Raw genomic sequence first — 18,246 nt, 5'->3', positions numbered from 1 at the left:
TTTGAAGAATTTTGAATTCATTCCAGAAATTCAAATTAATTATTGTATTATACTATTACGATAATTATTATATATGTTATATGTATTATATCTATTATATTATATGTTTTGGCATTAGAAAATTATTAAATATTATTAATCAAAAACGCGAAGCATAAGAAGACTCTAACCTGAACTAATAAAACACAAAAGAAATAATTGTTATTACTCACGGGTATTAATTATAAATAAATACACGCGATCATTGTGCTCGTGCAAAATTCTACGTATACAACCAGTCACTCGTGTCGATTCGGATCTTTTATCCTACGACATGATTGAGCGACCGGAGGAACCAAAAACCATGCGACTCACCATATGATGCGACGAACACCTTCACTGTGTTGTGGTCCAGAAGAGAAGAAGGCTGCCATCAGGTAGGAGAAGCAAAGAAATCTGACAAAATAATCATATAATTTAAAACATGGTTCTGATTATTTGAAATAATTGATATATGAAACTATTAGATAGTATGTATTAGATAATATGTAATAATATGTATTGAAATTCTAACTAATTTTATTTGAAAAAATAAAGATTTTTATAGAAAAAAAGATAATTACCTCTTCGCGTGATGGATGATCGCCTTATTCTCTTGAGAGAAGCACTGACTCTACTCTGTACCGAAAACGAATATTTATAAAAAAAAAAAAAAAATAAAAATAAGAAACTAATAACGCGTCCGTACAAATTAATCGGCGATCAAACACTGATTCTATCTTCGCGTTTGATTATTTTAATTAAATTTAATCAGAGCTATTGTGCTTTCAAAAATATTAAAAATACTATGACGAAGCAAACACTGATTCTATTAACCGCATTGCGCGCGGTCATAAATATTTTCTGAAATTAATATTAAATTAATAGAGGGATGGTGAGAGTTAGAACAAGAAGCAATATCTTTTTGATATTTTTTTTCTTTTTCCCATCAAAGATTTGTTCTAAAAATACTGTTTTTTTATATTATTAGTTATGAATTACGTATAAAAATATTATAAAAATTATTTATGAATATTTGAAATCCAATAAAATAAAATAAAAATTTATACATACGAAATATGAAATTTTACCACGTCGTCAAGAAAGATATGGTGTCCATATTGGAATTTTTCCCGCCTTCGGAGACTTATCATGACGCTATCAATTAAACCTGTTCAAAAAAAAGATCAAATCTTCTAAATGAATGAATAAAATGTATGAAATTAAATTACGACAAACCACATGATCACAACAATCAAATCACGTAAAAATTCATATAAGTTATCTTGTTAAATTCGATACTTGAATTATATGACAAATATGGAACTCAAAATGATTTAGTTGTCAAAAAATTATCAATTTTAATTATAAAATATTGAATAGAGATGTATCAATTAAATACAAACGCACAAATGATAAAAAAAAATAACTATAAAAAGAATATTAAAATAGAGTATTAAAATATTGCTTATTAAATAGAACACACGTCTCGCGAAAATTTCAAACTTCTAATCGCCACAACGAATCAATGAATAATGGCTCTTCGCGCTTCGATTTCGCGCATGGAATAACATGGAGAGGGGATACTATCGGTAATTCGACAAGACAAAGCATCTATAAAAAGAAATCCAATTTCTTGGAAACGATCAAATATTATAAAGAACGTTTCTATTCTCGAGCAAAATATAAACAATAGACTAAGAAAAGTAAAGAATAAACGCACACGTGAGACGTTGCATACGATATATATATTCGGAATATATGTGATCTTGAATAATTTGATTTTACGAAATGAATTCGTAACGAATCGTAAAAAATTTCTTTTATTTTTATAAAATGATAAAAAATGAAGATCAATAATGTTAAATGAACGTATATAATTAAAATTATATTTAAAAAAATCAATATACCATTTCAAATTTCGTTTCGAAATATTTCGATACCGAGATGCTAATGACGCAATAGACGCCAAATGAACAATCGAAGAAAAAGACACAAGGAAACACAAAATACTAATTAATTTCGTTTTCACTACACTCAATGGATTATTTGAGAAACTAAATGAGCAATATTTGATAAATTTGGTAATAATTAAGGTAAAATAACTCACAGCGTAATCCGAATTTGCGATGATCCGTCCTCTTGTCACGATTTTCAACTGTAGACTGAAGCCATGCGCACTATGATGCGCACTAAGATGCGCATTCATTCCTCTCGCACAAAATACTAATTAATTTCGTTTTCACTACACTCAATGGATTATTTGAAAAATTAAATTAACAATTATTGATGAATTTGGTAATAATAAAAGTAAAATAACTTATTAAATATTCCGAATTTGCGATAGTCGGTCCTCTTGTCACGATTTTCAACTGTAAACTGAAGCTATGCGCACTATGATGCGCACTATGATGCGTATTCATTCGTCTCTTATCTCGAACTAAGCGATGCTCTGATTGGCTGGCGCGTGACACTTATTTATTCATTTTAAAACCGCGCGAAAAATTGAAATATTGTATAATATATATTAATTGTTTTTGCTTGTTACATTAGAATCCTGCAAAGATATATTTATTAGAAATATAATATAATTCTTAGTAAAATTATTAATTTAACAAAATAATTAAATTAAATGAAATAGATTATAATATAAAGAATAAAAAAAATTATAATATAAAGAAATATTATATTATAAAGAAAATATATTATAAAGAAATTATAATATAAAGAAAGAATTTAATATAAAAGTTAATTAAATTTTAAATAAAAATAAAGCAAAAAAGAAATTTAATAAAACTTAACTTAAATGAATTCATAAAAATTGAAAAAATAAAAAAATTATAAAACATAACACAATATAACATAATAGAAAAATAATTAAATTTAATATAATTAAAACAGGAGAGATCAATTTAAAATATTTAAATTTAAGACATTAAATTAGGAAATTAAAAGAGAACAATGTAACATATCAAAATAAAATAAAATATCAGAAAAACACAAAAAAAATATATAACATAACAATTAAATTAATCTGAAAAAACATAAATAGTTATTTATTATAAGATTCAAAGAGATTGTAGAAAAGACTAATAAGATATTTTATATTGAGATCAAGAAAACCTGAAGAGAATTGAAACAATATTAACACAAGAGTTAAATAATTATAAGAGATTTCCAGAATTTAAATAATAATAACAACATATTGTTTTATTATTATATTTAATATTTAATATAGTTGACTTGAAAAATATGTACAAAGAAAAAGTATAACGTTGTAATACATCATTTATGAATAAAATATTGATAAAAACATTGATTGAAATAACATAAAAGTTATTTAACTACTATGGAATGAAAAAAGATTGAAATATAAGAGAAATATAATATAATTCTTAAAGTTAAAAAGAAATCCAAATCTAAAACATTAAAAAAGAATTTTATGCAAGCGTTATTGATTATATTGATATATAATTGAATTGCAAAAAACATATATACAAAAAATTAATATTGTAAATTTGCTATACTTAGTTGTTTAAATATTTTTGATTTAAATAATATTTCTGTTAAATTCTTCCTGTAACTTTAATTTAATTCTTTTAGATTTTCTTGACATTGAAATTAATTAATCCTTTTACTATGTTTTAATTCTTTTTATAATAATTAATTCTTATATTTTTTTTCTACGTTATATTCATTATTTATAATGAATTATTTATAATATTATAATATTAAATTCTTTTTCTATATGTTACAAAGGAATATATAAAGGAATTTAATTTTATAATATATAAATGATGAATAAATATACAAATATAAGAAAAGAATATAACATGAAAGTTAACTATTATAAAGTGAAGGAGGATTGAAATATTGGAAAAGAATTTATTCTCAAAGTTAAAAAAAATCTAAAAGAACTAAAACATCCAAGAAAAATTTAGAATTAGTATTAATTGAATTAGAAAAAAGAAACATAAATAAGAAATTTAACTTAAATTTAATTTAAATTAAAGATAATAACTAAGAAAATATACCTATAACATATAAAAGAAGAGTTTAACACTATAAATTTGATAAATATATTTGTTATATTATCTTGATTTAGGTTATATTTGTGTTAAATTCTCTTTTTTTTTTGTTTTACTTTTTTTACTTTTACTTTACAATATTTTAACTTTGAAATTAAATTCTTTTTCTATGTTTCAATTTTTTTTATTTTGTAATAATTAATTTTCTTATTATATTTTGTTTTTATGTTTTATTTATTATTTATGTATTACAATGTTAATTCCTTTTCTCATATGTTATATGCAACATATAAAAGAATTTAATTAATCAATAAGATTAATATATAAATCATGTATAAATATACAAACATAAAAAGAGAATATAATATAGAAATTAACTATTGCAAAATAAAAAAAAAATGAAAAACATAAAAGAAGAAATTAATTATTTCTAAAGTTGAAAAAATCTAAAATAACTAGAATATTCAAAAAGAATTTTGAAAAGCATATTAATTGAAATAGAAAAAAAATTAAAAAAAAAAGAATCTTAACATAATAATCAAGTAAATCTAACAAAGCTGCAATACACAAAGAAAGAATTTAATATTGTAAATTTGATAAATTTACTTGTTTTTGTCTTTATCTTGATTTAAGTTATATGTTAAATCCTTTTTTTTATGTTACTTATAAATTTTTATTTAGTTCAATAATCTTTAAATTAAAATAAATTCTATCTGTAACTATAAGATAAATTTTTTCTATCTAATTATTATTTAACCTCTTTTAAACAACAAATGTTTAAAGATTTTCATATATCACTATATGCCACTTAGATAAAATTTTTTGAAATGTTATAGTTTTAGTTTTAGAATTTTTTTGTACTTTTAGATTATTTTAATTTTGATAATTTTTTTTATAATAAATATAAAAAAATATAATAGTAATTTAATAATTTTTAGATTTCTATTATTATTTTGTTTATTTAGTAACATTAATAAGTATTATTACAATAATAAACATAATAAAAAATTTATTTTAACGATCTAGAATCAGATTTATACTTTTATATTAATTTTTATCTTATAAAAAATTATGTTAAAATAAAATTTATTAATTTTCAAAAAAGTATTTGCATATAATTATATATATATATATATATATATATATATATATATATATATATATATATATTTTGTTTTTAATTGATAATGTTCTACATTAAATCTAAATTCTAGAAATCAATTACGATTATAATTTTGATATAGACAATTACATTATCATTTAATATATTAATATTTAATTACAATTCCGTTATAATGATATAATGCTTCGAGCATTTTTCCATTTTTTGTAGAAGAATAAATGTTAATAAAATAAATAAATGAATTACAATTCCTTTCAATACCATTTTATTTCTTTTTTAATCGATAATATCACATATGATATAAAAATAATAATAGAGATTACTTTTTGAATTTGAGACTTTAAATTAAATGACATTAAAAATAATTGGATAATCTATTTTATGTTTAATCTATAATAGATTTATAATCTATAATAAGTCTATAATCTATAATAAATCTATTTTATACTTTGTCTATAGATCGAAAAATCTGTTTTACCATCGATCGATTAATTCCATACGAGAGAAGTCGAGCAAAAGTTTTTTTACCATAGATCACTACATTCGCAAAGAACAAATATGATATGTATTTTGCAATTTATTATCGCGTAATATCGCGGTATTACAAAGGATGGAACGGAAAGTTAAATGAGAAACTTGGGAAGATAAAGTAACATCCTGTTGGAATGATAGCGGAAACAAACGTTACAAATTATTCTATCCCAAATTCCATGATAATTATATTTCTCGATTGAAAAATGGATATCTTTGTTAATTACATAATACAATCCATAAACGAATTTTATTATTAAACAAATTTTAACTTGTTGCGACAAATGATTCTATACATCAAATAATCCAATAATGAGATATCTTTATCAAATGTTCATTTTAAATTTTTACATCACTGTTACTCCATATTTTGATAAACCCATAATATTATCATCGAAATATATTTCACTTTTCAAAAACTAATGTAACTTCAAATCGCATAATTATATTTATCTAATATCGTATTCCATTTTCAATTGTTTGAGCTAAAGCCGTAAAGTAAATTAAACACGGGCGGCGAACTGACGAAAAACTGAGATCAAATGCGATCTACAGCAGAAGCTCAAGTTAAAGTGTTTGAATCGTTGAATCCAATGGACTCGGTTAGAATTACGGTCGAAAAGGAGCGTCTGGTACGAATAAAAGGACGATCTCATTTCGTCGAGGAAACTAGGAAGCACCGCATTGCGGCAATATCGCGCGACCAAGCAAAACCATCGCTTGAAAACCCGCCTCGAAAACAAGGTACGCCACTGTGAGAATGAAATAGAATTTCGATCAAAAAGGGGCAAGAGAATCTTGCCTTTACCTCGATTTAAAATGGAACAAAAGGTAGAGAACGTTGGATAAACAATGTGAATCGAGTCAGTGAACGAGAGAAAAAGTCGGGATCGGTGTCGATCTAGGGTCAGGTTAGATGGTACGTCCGTTGCTAGCTGGAGAGAGCGCGTGTATCCTTTTTGATCGTGCGATCAGTGCTCCAAAGAGGATCTGGCAACAACGGCTGGAGGTGGAGTGATCTTGCAGGAGCATTGGCCACACGAGAACGAGAAGAAAGGAGTGAATCGTCGTTGGTTGAAAAGAGGCACAGGCTCACCTTTGCGCGAGAGGAGAAGGGCCGAAGAAGGCGGCGGGATCGAGCCAGGCCTGGTCCAGCGCTCGTAAAACTCGTCTCGCTCCGTAGAAATACCTCGCGTTGTACGTCGAAACTTCCGGTCGGAACGGAACATACACGTTTTTCCTAGACTCTCCTTTTCCTTCTTTTTCTTCGATGCGCAATACTCGCGGGATCGCGTCCGCGTTGTAGAACAACGGACCTCGTCGTAGAAAAGGGGAAAACCGTGGAAAGACAAACGGAGGAAAAGTTTTCGACGAAACAATGTTTCGCCCCGTGGGAGTGTGAGATGCCGATCGGCTGAAAATGCAGTGTTTCGCGTGCGAGCACAATACTCGTCCACGTGTACCAGGGAAACAACGCTTCAGCTCGTCGCGGTTCGCTTAGACCCTTTTCCAACGTTCGTTCGCCTCGATCGACGAAAAAAAGGTGATAGCAAACGCGCGATTCTACGTTCCTCAGGTGAGCCTTCTGCATGTACGATAAGAGCGACGATTAATTTTTTTTCTTCTCTATCAAGTGTTTAAATTGTTTAAACGCAAACACGTTCGACGATAATATTGTTCGATAACAAGCGTTCGTTATAATTCCCGTGCTATTTATATTCGTACACGCGTGTTTATTTATACGGTATCGAACGCGACGAGAATCGAACGAACAAAATTCAAAATAAACACCGTGCGAAGCGGCAGTCGATATTTGTGCGCAGTTCGAAAAGGAGCGATTCAGGAGGAAATTTGTTTAAAAACGTAATTACGCGATATTATATATAATTATTTTAACTTCCACGTACAATAATTGTCGAAAACGCGTCGAATCAACGATTGATCGCGCCAATTACATCTATATTCAGTGCTGGAGGCATCGAAAGATCGACGATCACACCGAAGAGAGGTTAACTTTGTTCGGAAACTTCTTCATCAACCAGATTATTCGAGAAGATCTACCCGTTACAGTGAACGTGATGACACTTGATCGTAACTAATTAATCGACAGTTGAACCGATAATCGCGAGTGCGTCGAATCGGTGGATCGCGACATCCGTTCGTTAATCAATTTTTCACCGTTTGCATGCTGCTCAATCGGGCGCTAAACAAAACCTTGGTCGGATGACATTTTAATCGAATCAGATTCGACGTCGGAATGCGGGATGACGCGAGGAAATCCAGGGGAGAGGGCAAATGACCGGGGAATCGAGGCGCGTCACACGCTCGAAAACTACAAAACCCGAACTAATTAAAAGGGAATCAGCCAGCCGCCGTGACACAAAATCCTCCGTGTCGATCGACCAGCCGTGGCTGAATGACACGGACAAAGAGAGGGGGCGGAATGAAGAGAGAGACGGGACGAGGGTGACGCTGCGTCGCGACGCGGTGCAAATCAAATATTAATCGCGCAATTAGCGCCGATTGTACGTTAATCGGTTTTGTTTTATTTTTTTTTATCTTTTCTTCTTCTTTCCTTTGCTCTAGCCGCGATGAAACTCGTCAACCGTTACCGCGGTTGATGCAACTGGAAAATGTTTTCGAGACGATGACACACGCGGTCGCCTTATAATATTCACGTACTCTCTCTCTCTCTCTCTCTCTTTCCCTCTTTTTGCCGTCAATCACGAGATTTATTTCTGATCGAGATCCCCATTAATTTTGGATTATCGCAAATTGCACGGATCCCAGAGTGCGTCAACTTTCGCGCGATAGGTGTACGAAAAAAATGTAGTTGGTGGTTCGTTGGTGTAATTCTTAATTAGCTTGATTGTTTCGGGAACAACGAAGAAAGGTTAATGAATAATAAAAGTTGCGTGGTACTTGGGAGGGAGGTAAAGAACGCGAAGTAACGGAAGTTTTTTTTATTAATAAGCTGTAGGTGAATGAAATATTTTGCGCTAATTATCGAAAGTGTATAGAAAAAAGAGAAAAATATCGGGGGAAAGTTTGTATTTTACGGAAGGACAATTTTTTAAAATTGATAGATAGTGGCTTAAAGTCTTGTGTAAATATTGGAAAAGTGGAAACTTGGATTAAGAAACTTTGTCTTATTTTATTTATTAGAAGATGTTGAAGTTTTCTACGAAACTAAATATTAAATATAACATAACACATCGTGATATCGATTTATATTATATTAATTATTGAATAGATGATCTCCACAAATATATTAAAATATTGTAAAATATCGATTTATATGTTACAATATGTATTATAAAAAAATAATTTAAGAAAAATCTATCTCGTTCTCTTTTGCTACGAAAGAAGATTATATTTAAGCTTATATTTAAAACTTATATTTAAGTGTATTATTTATATATATTACCTATATATTAACTACTTAAAAATAAATTCTTTCTTTAAAAGGAAATAGAACGAAACAAGAAGATAGATTCTTTAAATTATTTTCATATAATTTTATGTTATTACACGTGAATTCGCATTTTTAACATTGATATAAAATTAAAAATTAAAATTAGCAATTTTAATCATTATTACAACATATGATTGAGAAGTAATCGACGTGATCATCAAGAACCTATCTCATTAATAACTGTTTATATCATACACAGTAGTTGATTCTCGATTCGACACATCATGGCGACCAGAGCCGTCGCTGTGGGGGCGGCACCAGGAGCAGCGGGGATATCTGGTGAGGCAGGTTTAGCCGGCGTGCCTAGACTTCTGGAGGACTTGGCTCGACTTTCCGAAGACAAAGATACAGCTGACATTGTCTTTCTGCTGGGAAGGGATGAGACACCGGTTTACGCTCACAGAATTATCCTTCAAGCTAGGTCAGTATTTTATTCGTCGTTTCTGGATAAGCTTCAATTAATCTCGTTCCTGCGCCCACGCATAATATCCCTGTTGATCAGGAGAACATGTGAGAAACTCGCGGAAATTCAAACAATGAGACAATTTACATTATCTTCGTTTCCTCCTCGATATTTTTCACCGCCTCCAGGGATGAGACGAACAAGTTCGACTCGTTTCTGTAAGCGAAGCAAGAGCGAGATTGGAAATTTTATTACTGCTCGCACCTTGATGCATCTTGGGACCAAATTAATTGTTAATCGTAATTTTTATTAAAACAGTTCGCGCCTCGTTGATCGATTCGCGGCTGATTCCTCGGCGGATTTCCTTGGAGACACGAAAGAAATACACGCGAGAAATCGAGCTCGATACAAATACATTTATATATCTCAATATATAGAAAATATACGATTTATATACGTTCGTGAAAAGATAATGGATCTCATGATTTTGCGAAAAGTAGAGTATTAACGTAGAAACATGACGCATTACGGTCTTAATCTCCTCGATCGTTTAAAAATGCAAAGATAGCATAACGAAACAAACTTACGTTGGAAAATATTTTCGTAATTCGCGAGACTTCTTGCAAGACACGACGATTCCCTTATCCGAGACACGAAATGGAACTTATTTCGTGGTAACTGCGTTACAAACTTTTCTTTCGTTCGTGAAACCGATTTAGTATAAGGAACTTGGCAAGAAAGACAAGAAAAAGGAAAGAACAACTAAAAGTTAACTTTTCTGCGGAATTGCAAACGAATCTAACGGAAAGGAAATAATAACTTCGTTAAATTATTCGAGTCGCCGAAGGAATCTATGCATAATTCACCTACTGTTCTTGCTTTGCACGCTTTACATAGTCCCTCCTTCCGTTTTTTTTCCCGGAAAAAAGGGAAGGGAAGGAGTATTGGAGCCGGAAGATCACTCGAATCGCGAAACAACGTTCGATCGAGCGAGATTCTACGAAAATTCTTGGTCGAACGGTTGTTCCAGGGAGAAAAATCGCCGAGTCATCAAAGTTTCTTGGTCGAAAAGAGGACGGTGAAGTTCGCGATGAATTTTAATTAAGGGACTCTCCGATTGTTACGGCGAAATGAATCGATCGAACGTTCTAATTAGTTGGATAATAAGAGGAGACCATCTCCCCTTTCTCTCGCTCTCTCTCTCGCGGCCGATTCGTCTGTGATGAGTCTTCGAGGCCGTATTTTCACTCGACAGAATTCTAATTGCAATAAGGAGGGTTTGATATTAGGTGAAGGGGCCTTAGCATCGAGGCAGCGACATTCCGGTGGATAGGCTCGATGCTAATTGTAAAGTCAATTACGATATTCCTGCGAACCCTTTTGATATCAGGGCGTGGAAGGGAACGTCGAGTTCTTTTGTCATCACTCCTCTTTCCTCCTCTTCCGTCTCTCTTTCGTTCTCGTTCAGCCAACACTGGCCTCGGAAAATTAAGTTACGCATGCTCGTGACAGGCGTCCGTAGGAGAAACGCATGGACAATACGCGACCGCACTCAAAACTCTACGCGGTGCTCTCCAGTCCGGTGAAAATCCTGACAAAGAGTCGTGATCCCCATACCTTTCCACTCCCCCCTCTTCCAGTTCTTGTCATTTCGAAATGCGACGCAGATGAGAACGATGCTTGACAACGGGAGAAAAGAAATTGAAAAATAAGCTCAAGCTTCGATGGTGTTCGATGGTACTTTAAACAGGTAATCCCATCGTTTCTATTGATCCCCGCGTGGAACTGACCGCTATTAATATGTCAAGTGACGTGTATTGAAAAAAGAAAAAAAAAAGAAATTTGGTAATCACATATTTCGATTTTTATAAGAGAACTGTTTTGAAAGGATTAGCTTTATTAGAAATATTCTGCGGTATTCGAATAAAAATAATTCGATCGTAATTTTGAGAAATTAATTCTCGCATTTAGGTTCTCTCAGACTCGAGACAAATAAATATAACGTCGAATGTAATCGAAAAGAAGTTATCTGCTTTCCGAGAGATCGAAGAAGATTGCAAAATTGCTGTTCCAGAGAGAAATTACAATGCAATCAACGAGACCTAAATTTTCGCAATTTTCCATCGCGTCATCCTCGAATTTCGAACAATGCCCGTCAATGGAAGATGGATGGATTTTCAATTGAAAAAAAGAACGTTCGTTATCGAGCTGCTTTCGCCAGTAATTATGCATTGGACGACAATGGTACACAATTTGGATCTGTCGAGTCGAGGCATACGGTGTCTGATAATGGACCGAAGCGGTGTGAGACTCTCGTCAGTCGTTTCACAGGAAACAAGGAGGTGTGGCGCGAATTTGACTCTCGTGCACCGGAAGCGGAGGCGGTTTTTGCGCGGAGATCGACGGAGCCGCTATATAATCGCACGCTTGGTCGTTAGTAGCGGAGCCCGCGGCGACATTCAACCCCTTGCCGCCGTGAAACCAAGCAGCCGCGACCCTCGTTTCCCACCACCTTACCCCCTAACATCCTCTTTCCACGTCGAGCCTCGTGAACCTACGTTACCACCCCCGTGACACCTCGTCGTCACACCAGACGCGCGCACGCGGTGCTCTATTCTTTTCTCGCCGTCACTCGCTGATATTTGGTTTTCTTTGATTCCGCTGCGGCGTTCGCCTGTGATTAGGGAAAAGCTTCTCTCCTCACCGACTTCTCGTTTTTCATCCCTTTCCTATACCCCTTCGTCTTCTTCTTCCACGCTTTCCTTCCTTCTTCGTTCCGTGCATCATCCATCACTACCCACAACATCCAACCCGCCTTTATTTTTCCTTCTTAACACTTTTTTTTTTTTTTTTTTCATTTCTTTGGCAGTGGAGCGGCTCCTCGCCGATATTGCCACGGTTCTAGTCAGAATTGCTGGTCACGTTCCCTCCTTGCTACGACCGACATACCGAATTTTTCTCGCGGAATTTCACGGACGATCACGAGATTCAGAAACCGTTTATTCAAATATATCGCGCGTGCAACCTTCGTGCTATTGGAAGAAAATCGTATTAGAGAAAGGATATATTTTCCCCTCTAATTTGCACAAAATAAATACACTATAACTATAACGCTTTGATATGCACGCGAGCCCGCATCGCTCTCGAACTGGCAGGTGAAAGCATAAAGGTTGAGTTTTTTTTCGGTCCGTTAAAAGTCGACCCGCAGCAAGGGCTACACATCCATATATATATATATAACTTCTCGCTTCCTGTGCACGAGGCTCGTGTTTTTAATTTTTTTGAGCACTAGTTTTCCTCTGTCGAGTCTCTCCCCTCCACGGCAACCATGTTTCGTAGGTCGGCCCTGCGATTTTCCAACTTTCGCGTTCTCCTGTCGACGAACCGGAGCGTTTGTTAACGCGTCGGTTATAATATCAAAGCGCCCGGCGAGCATGCCTTTTCCATTTGCACCCGCTCTCTTTGACGGATTTTCTTTTGATTCGATACGGACGCCGTTCGTACCACGCGCTTTACCTCCCGCAACTCTTGTGCACCGCGACCTCTTCGTTTCTAGCACACGAAATCTTTTTACCTTGCCTCGGCTTAGTGGTATTAGAAACTCGGGGGTCGTTTCAGTGTCTTCACTGGATCCAAAGGGCTCGTTTAAAAGTTTATCTCCCTTTCGCGTCTTAAATCCAGCTCCTCTACCGTTTGTGTTCCAATTTTCCAATTCAATTTTTCCTCGCTTTGCTTAATTACGACTCGAAATTCCAATTTCGTTTCGTGTTGTAAAAGTTTAAACGGTAAAAGTACTCTTTTCCTTTGAGATAACGTTAAATTTGAAATCGAAAAAAAAAAAAAAAAATAACGTTATCGAGAAAATAGACAAGAGGACAATATCGTCGAAAGTAAATTACTCGATGTACGTACACTAATTTTTATGCAGATATTGATATGAAATATATCAACGATTCCGAAATAAAGAAAAAAAGAAAAGAGAAATGCATGGTTCGTATTTGAAGTTGTCGATATTAAAAACCTCCCTTTTGTGTATCTAGTCGCATTGTGCTCATTGTAGGAGAGGGTGCACGTTAGAAAAGCCGAGATCGAATGTTCTCCCAATGGGTCACAGGGAATCTCCGCTTTCAGCACGAAATAGTAGGAAAGATTTGTTCTTGCGAGTTTCTCCCTTACGGGGGAGGGCTCGCCGCAGGGGAAAAAGAGGGTGAGAAGTGACTTTTCGAAGGTTGCCATTAATTTCTAGAGGAACGAAAACTAAAGCCTGGCTGCATACGTTGCGAATACTCTCGTGGCTACGGAGCTTCCTGACGAAGTCAATTAAGCCCTTTTGTAACACGAAACACTGCTAGAAGTAGTAGCGAAGGTGACGAAAGGTGAAGTGGTGGGTGTTCGTTAGAAGGGTCACGCACCCATAGTACACCCGCCCGATTCAAAGCAATGCTCTTCCTTCATTGTCTCCCTTTCTCCTCTAACCCATGGTAATTATTGTTTGAAATCGATACGCTGTTTCGATTTCCCTAGGTGCAAGAACTTTACAGCCGCGAAGAGGATCGGGACACCGGGAAATCCAACCCCGATGCGTATGCCGCACGCTCATCCAGACACTTTTCGACAATTTATCCATTATGTGTACACAGGCAAGGTAAATAATATCTCGAACAGATGAATTTGCGACGATGCGTGGAACATGGAGGAAAGTATTGGTAAAAGTTTCAAAGTTTTGTCCTAAATGTACGGTCTACAGATTTAACTCTGTAACTGTTTCGTAGATCATGCTACAGGATAGCGGTATATTCGAAATGCTGGGTCTTGCGCAAGAATTGGGTGTCGAAGAACTTTGGAGAAGTTGCGAGGAACACGTCTCCGCCACTCTAAGTCCAGGAAACGCGTGTGCCCTTTTGACTGCGGCGTTAGATGCCCAAGAACGAGTTCCTAGTAAGTTATTCATGATATATTGTTAAACGTTTCTTTGTATTAAACAATTTTTCATTTTGGAAGTTGTTGAATAATGCGCGATAAAAAATAATATACTAATTATTGAAATATATATTATAAAATATATTATTTAAGATAATTGGTAAATGTATATGTTTCTGTAAATCAAAAATGCAGAATATACAATTGAAATATGAACGAAATTCTTAATAATTGAAAATGTGAAAAAAATGATTTTTTTTATACAAGATATTTTATTTAAAAAAAATATTTAAAATTTATGATATTTTACTCATTAGGTAAGAATATTTTCTACAGAAAAAAATTGCAGTTTGTGATACTTATCGACTGCGTTATTCGTCATTCGTAATTCTCATATTTGTCACCGAGGCAGCACTATATAAGATATTTATAAAATCAGTAGTACCAACATATTCTTATTTAAACTTTACTAAAAATATTAAATGTTTTAAATAATAAATTTATAAATATTTTGAATCTTAATTTTCTTTGTAATACGTGTAATATTTGCTTGAATTAATTTTTGGTTGAAATAATTTTAGACATTTAAAATATTTTAAGAAGGGAAATAATAGGGAAAAATCTCGAATGAAACACAGTTGGTACAATTACGACGCCATATTTTTCGGCGTTTGGCTATTACAAAGCACGAGTGTTAAACGTTGCTTGTTAATTTTTGAAATTATCACAAAAATGTCGTACAAAGGACCTCAAAAAGTTCAAAAAGTGATGGTACAACCCATCAACCTTATATTTCGATACCTGCAAAACCGTTCGCGCGTGCAAGTATGGTTATTCGAGAACATCAACCTACGAATCGAGGGTCACATCGTTGGATTTGACGAATATATGAATTTAGTATTGGACGATGCGGAGGAATATCATTTGAAGACAAAGAACAGAAAACCACTCGGACGAATCATGTTAAAAGGCGACAATATAACATTAATACAAAATACAAATCCAGGAGCGAATTAAACTACTCATAACCTTGGAGGATGCACAAAAAAATGTATTATTTTATACCTTGTGCTATTGAACATGTAAACTACATGTTAAAACTGACTTAAAAACATATAATAAGGACAAAGTTAATATCTTTCAAGTTCACCATATTTGTGATACATAATTCAATGTAATTAGAAAGAACAATGGTAAATTGACATGTACAAGTTATAATGTTTTTTTTATTGAGAAACGTATTTGTTATTATAATCTTATAATACTAATTTCAATGGAATTTAGAACATGTTTCAATCTTTTAATCTTCAATTATTTTTATTAAATGAAAAACTGTGTAATGTATATCCCATATATTTAAAATTGTACCAATTTAGTATTCGAACAAATTCCAGGTGTAAATATTGTGATTGAGCAATTGCTGTAATAGATAATGATCTAGATAGACATTTAATAAATATTTTTGAATCAAATCTAATGTTTTATTTATATTTGTAAATAATAAAATCCTGATGTAAATAAATATGTGAAATTAATAGGTAATGTTTTAAATATTATAAAAGTTAAGTATATTATTATTTAGGCCATTATATTTTAAATTTTAATATTGATTAATATTAAGTATGTGTTAATAAAATATCTTTTATTATCACAGGTGGCAAAGGAGCTTGTTCTTCCTTCATTGAAAGATGTTTCGCTTTCATTGGAGAAAATGCTGTAGATACAGTTAAAACAACAGCATTTTGTAATCTTCCAAAGGATGCCTTGGTCAAGCTTATATCTTCGGATTACTTAGGATTGGAGGAAGAAGATGTATGGAGAGCAGTACTAAACTGGGCAAAATATCAGGTTCTTTTTTTTTGAAAATTCTATTCCGTTTCCGAGTACTTTGAATCCGTTGAAAATTCCAAGAAGACTTAACGCTCTGATCATGCGTATGTCGTGCAAGGTCTTAGACCTTATGTCGCATACGATTATTACCGGGTCCTTGGGTCCTTAGGTTCTTGGATCGGAATTTAGAATTACGAGTTAAGGAACGCTTAACCGTACGGACCACGCTCCTAGGCAGGGGTGACGCAGCCTACTCAACACTGGACAGAGGAGGAGCGCGTGAGGGTTTGCCAACATTTATCCGGAGTGATAAATCATGTTCGCCTTCTACTAATCGACAGCCAGGTCTTTGCGGAAGAAGTAGAACCAACCGGAGCAGTGCCTATAGAACTTTCCTTGGAGAGGTACGAATTTTTCAATCCCGATCGATCAAGTGGCTCAAAACCCATAAGGTATGGTTTGCCCGGAAGCTTTTTATTCTTGGAGGCTTTCGATTTTTACGTTTTGTCTTAGGTATAGGTATGCAGCGCTACCAAACAAATATGCAGAAATTTGTGCAGATAAGCGGTTACAGCCAAGAGTTAGTCCATTTCTATTTCCGGGGTCACAAATTCTATCGCGAGATAAGATGGGTTTCCAACGTCTTCTCAATCAGTGGTATGGATCTCCAAAACAAAGTTGGCGTCTAATATATCGGTATGTTTAATAAAGATTAACAGGACGTAATGTTAAACATATTATAAACAATAATAAATATGCCAATTATAAATGTTTCAGAGCTTCTAACCATGATTATTCTGCATCATCATTCCACCGACATTGTGATGGAGTTTGTCCGACATATGTAATTGCATTGGTAAGAAATTTATGTTTTTTTAATATAAATGAAATAAAGTTTATTATGTAATGTTTTATATAGGGAACTCGAGGAGAAATTTGTGGAGGTTTCAGTGATGCGCCATGGGGTAAAACAAATGCCAAGGGTCACTATATTTTTTCAGAAAAAGCTTTCTTATTCACTTTAACAAATAATCAAGATGTACCTCCAACGAAATATGATATTGTTAAAAAGCCTTTTGCGCTTTGTTATCATCCAGAGTAAATATTTATTATTTCATTTGCCTATATGAAACGAATTCCAATAACTTTAAGTTTATTAATAACTAACTGAATCTTAATTAATATTACAGTATTGGACCAATTTTTGGAGCAGGTGCTGATTTACTAATTTCTAGTAATTGTAACGTAAATAAGGAGAGCTACAGTAATCTTCCTCATAGTTACGATGGCGAACATGCCTCTAATACTGTACTTATGGGAGACTATCATTTTTTTGTAGTAGATTATGAAGTTTTTACTCCCAGTCATTCAGTTTCCAAATCTACTCATTAACAGTACTCATTAACATATTCTTTTCATAAGCTTGTACATATATAATTGCATTTTTTTTTAAAAATAATAAGCTTCACATAATACCACGAGTATAATATAAAAATACAAATTATTAAAAAAAAAAAAAAATGAATATATAAAAGTGTAAGTGTTTAGATTATAAAAAAGAAGAGTAATTTTGAATATGTACAGGGTATAAGTTTACAGAAAATGTAATTTTTTTATACTATTCAAAATAAATAATATTGCTTTTTCTAATGTTAATAAGTAGTCAATGAGAAGTCGACCGATATTGGCTTGCAATTAAAGACTTTGGCTCTCGATAGAATTAAAGTATGCCAAACGATACTTCGTGGTCTGCATAATGAGTATTTGATATGCTACGGTGCATAGACTGATTCTCAAGGAACTTGTTAAACCACACGTTAAATTGCCATGTGAACAAATGACTTCGAAATCTAATCTGTATTACAGTAGCGCGTTCGAAAGTAAACGTGAAATGTGAAAATCCACGGAAAAATGCGAA

General features: G+C 33.0%; 2 protein-coding genes across 7 annotated transcripts; both read left to right on the top strand.

Moving 5' to 3' along the window:
• Nucleotides 1-319: 319 nt before the first annotated feature.
• Nucleotides 320-17,984, top strand: LOC100870832 (BTB/POZ domain-containing protein 9). 6 transcript variants are annotated; one of them, XM_086904110.1, is made up of 10 exons: nt 320-416; nt 9,375-9,596; nt 14,103-14,223; nt 14,351-14,516; nt 16,153-16,346; nt 16,563-16,780; nt 16,842-17,024; nt 17,106-17,184; nt 17,248-17,426; nt 17,519-17,984. In XM_086904110.1, the coding sequence occupies exons 2-10, from the start codon at nt 9,400-9,402 to the stop codon at nt 17,718-17,720; spliced, it is 1,539 nt and encodes a 512-aa protein (XP_086760236.1). In that variant the 5' UTR covers nt 320-416; nt 9,375-9,399; the 3' UTR covers nt 17,721-17,984. The 6 variants fall into 6 exon arrangements, with proteins under 6 accessions (XP_086760236.1, XP_086760237.1, XP_086760233.1 ...); XM_086904111.1 differs by lacking the exon at nt 320-416 and adding an exon at nt 6,674-7,276 and having other exon boundaries at nt 16,563-16,732; XM_086904107.1 differs by lacking the exon at nt 320-416 and adding an exon at nt 6,674-7,276.
• Nucleotides 15,115-15,970, top strand: LOC147658196 (putative small nuclear ribonucleoprotein E). The gene is made up of 2 exons (XM_086904114.1): nt 15,115-15,691; nt 15,893-15,970. The coding sequence occupies exon 1, from the start codon at nt 15,126-15,128 to the stop codon at nt 15,513-15,515; it is 390 nt and encodes a 129-aa protein (XP_086760240.1). The 5' UTR covers nt 15,115-15,125; the 3' UTR covers nt 15,516-15,691; nt 15,893-15,970.
• Nucleotides 17,985-18,246: the final 262 nt, after the last annotated feature.

Source organism: Apis florea, unplaced genomic scaffold (genome assembly GCF_048593485.1).
Source record: "Apis florea isolate Af1SG1 unplaced genomic scaffold, ASM4859348v1 contig_2298_pilon, whole genome shotgun sequence".
Lineage (NCBI taxonomy): Eukaryota > Metazoa > Arthropoda > Insecta > Hymenoptera > Apidae > Apis > Apis florea.
Note: the sequence above shows the minus strand (reverse complement) of the source record. Positions and strands in the feature narration are given on the sequence as shown.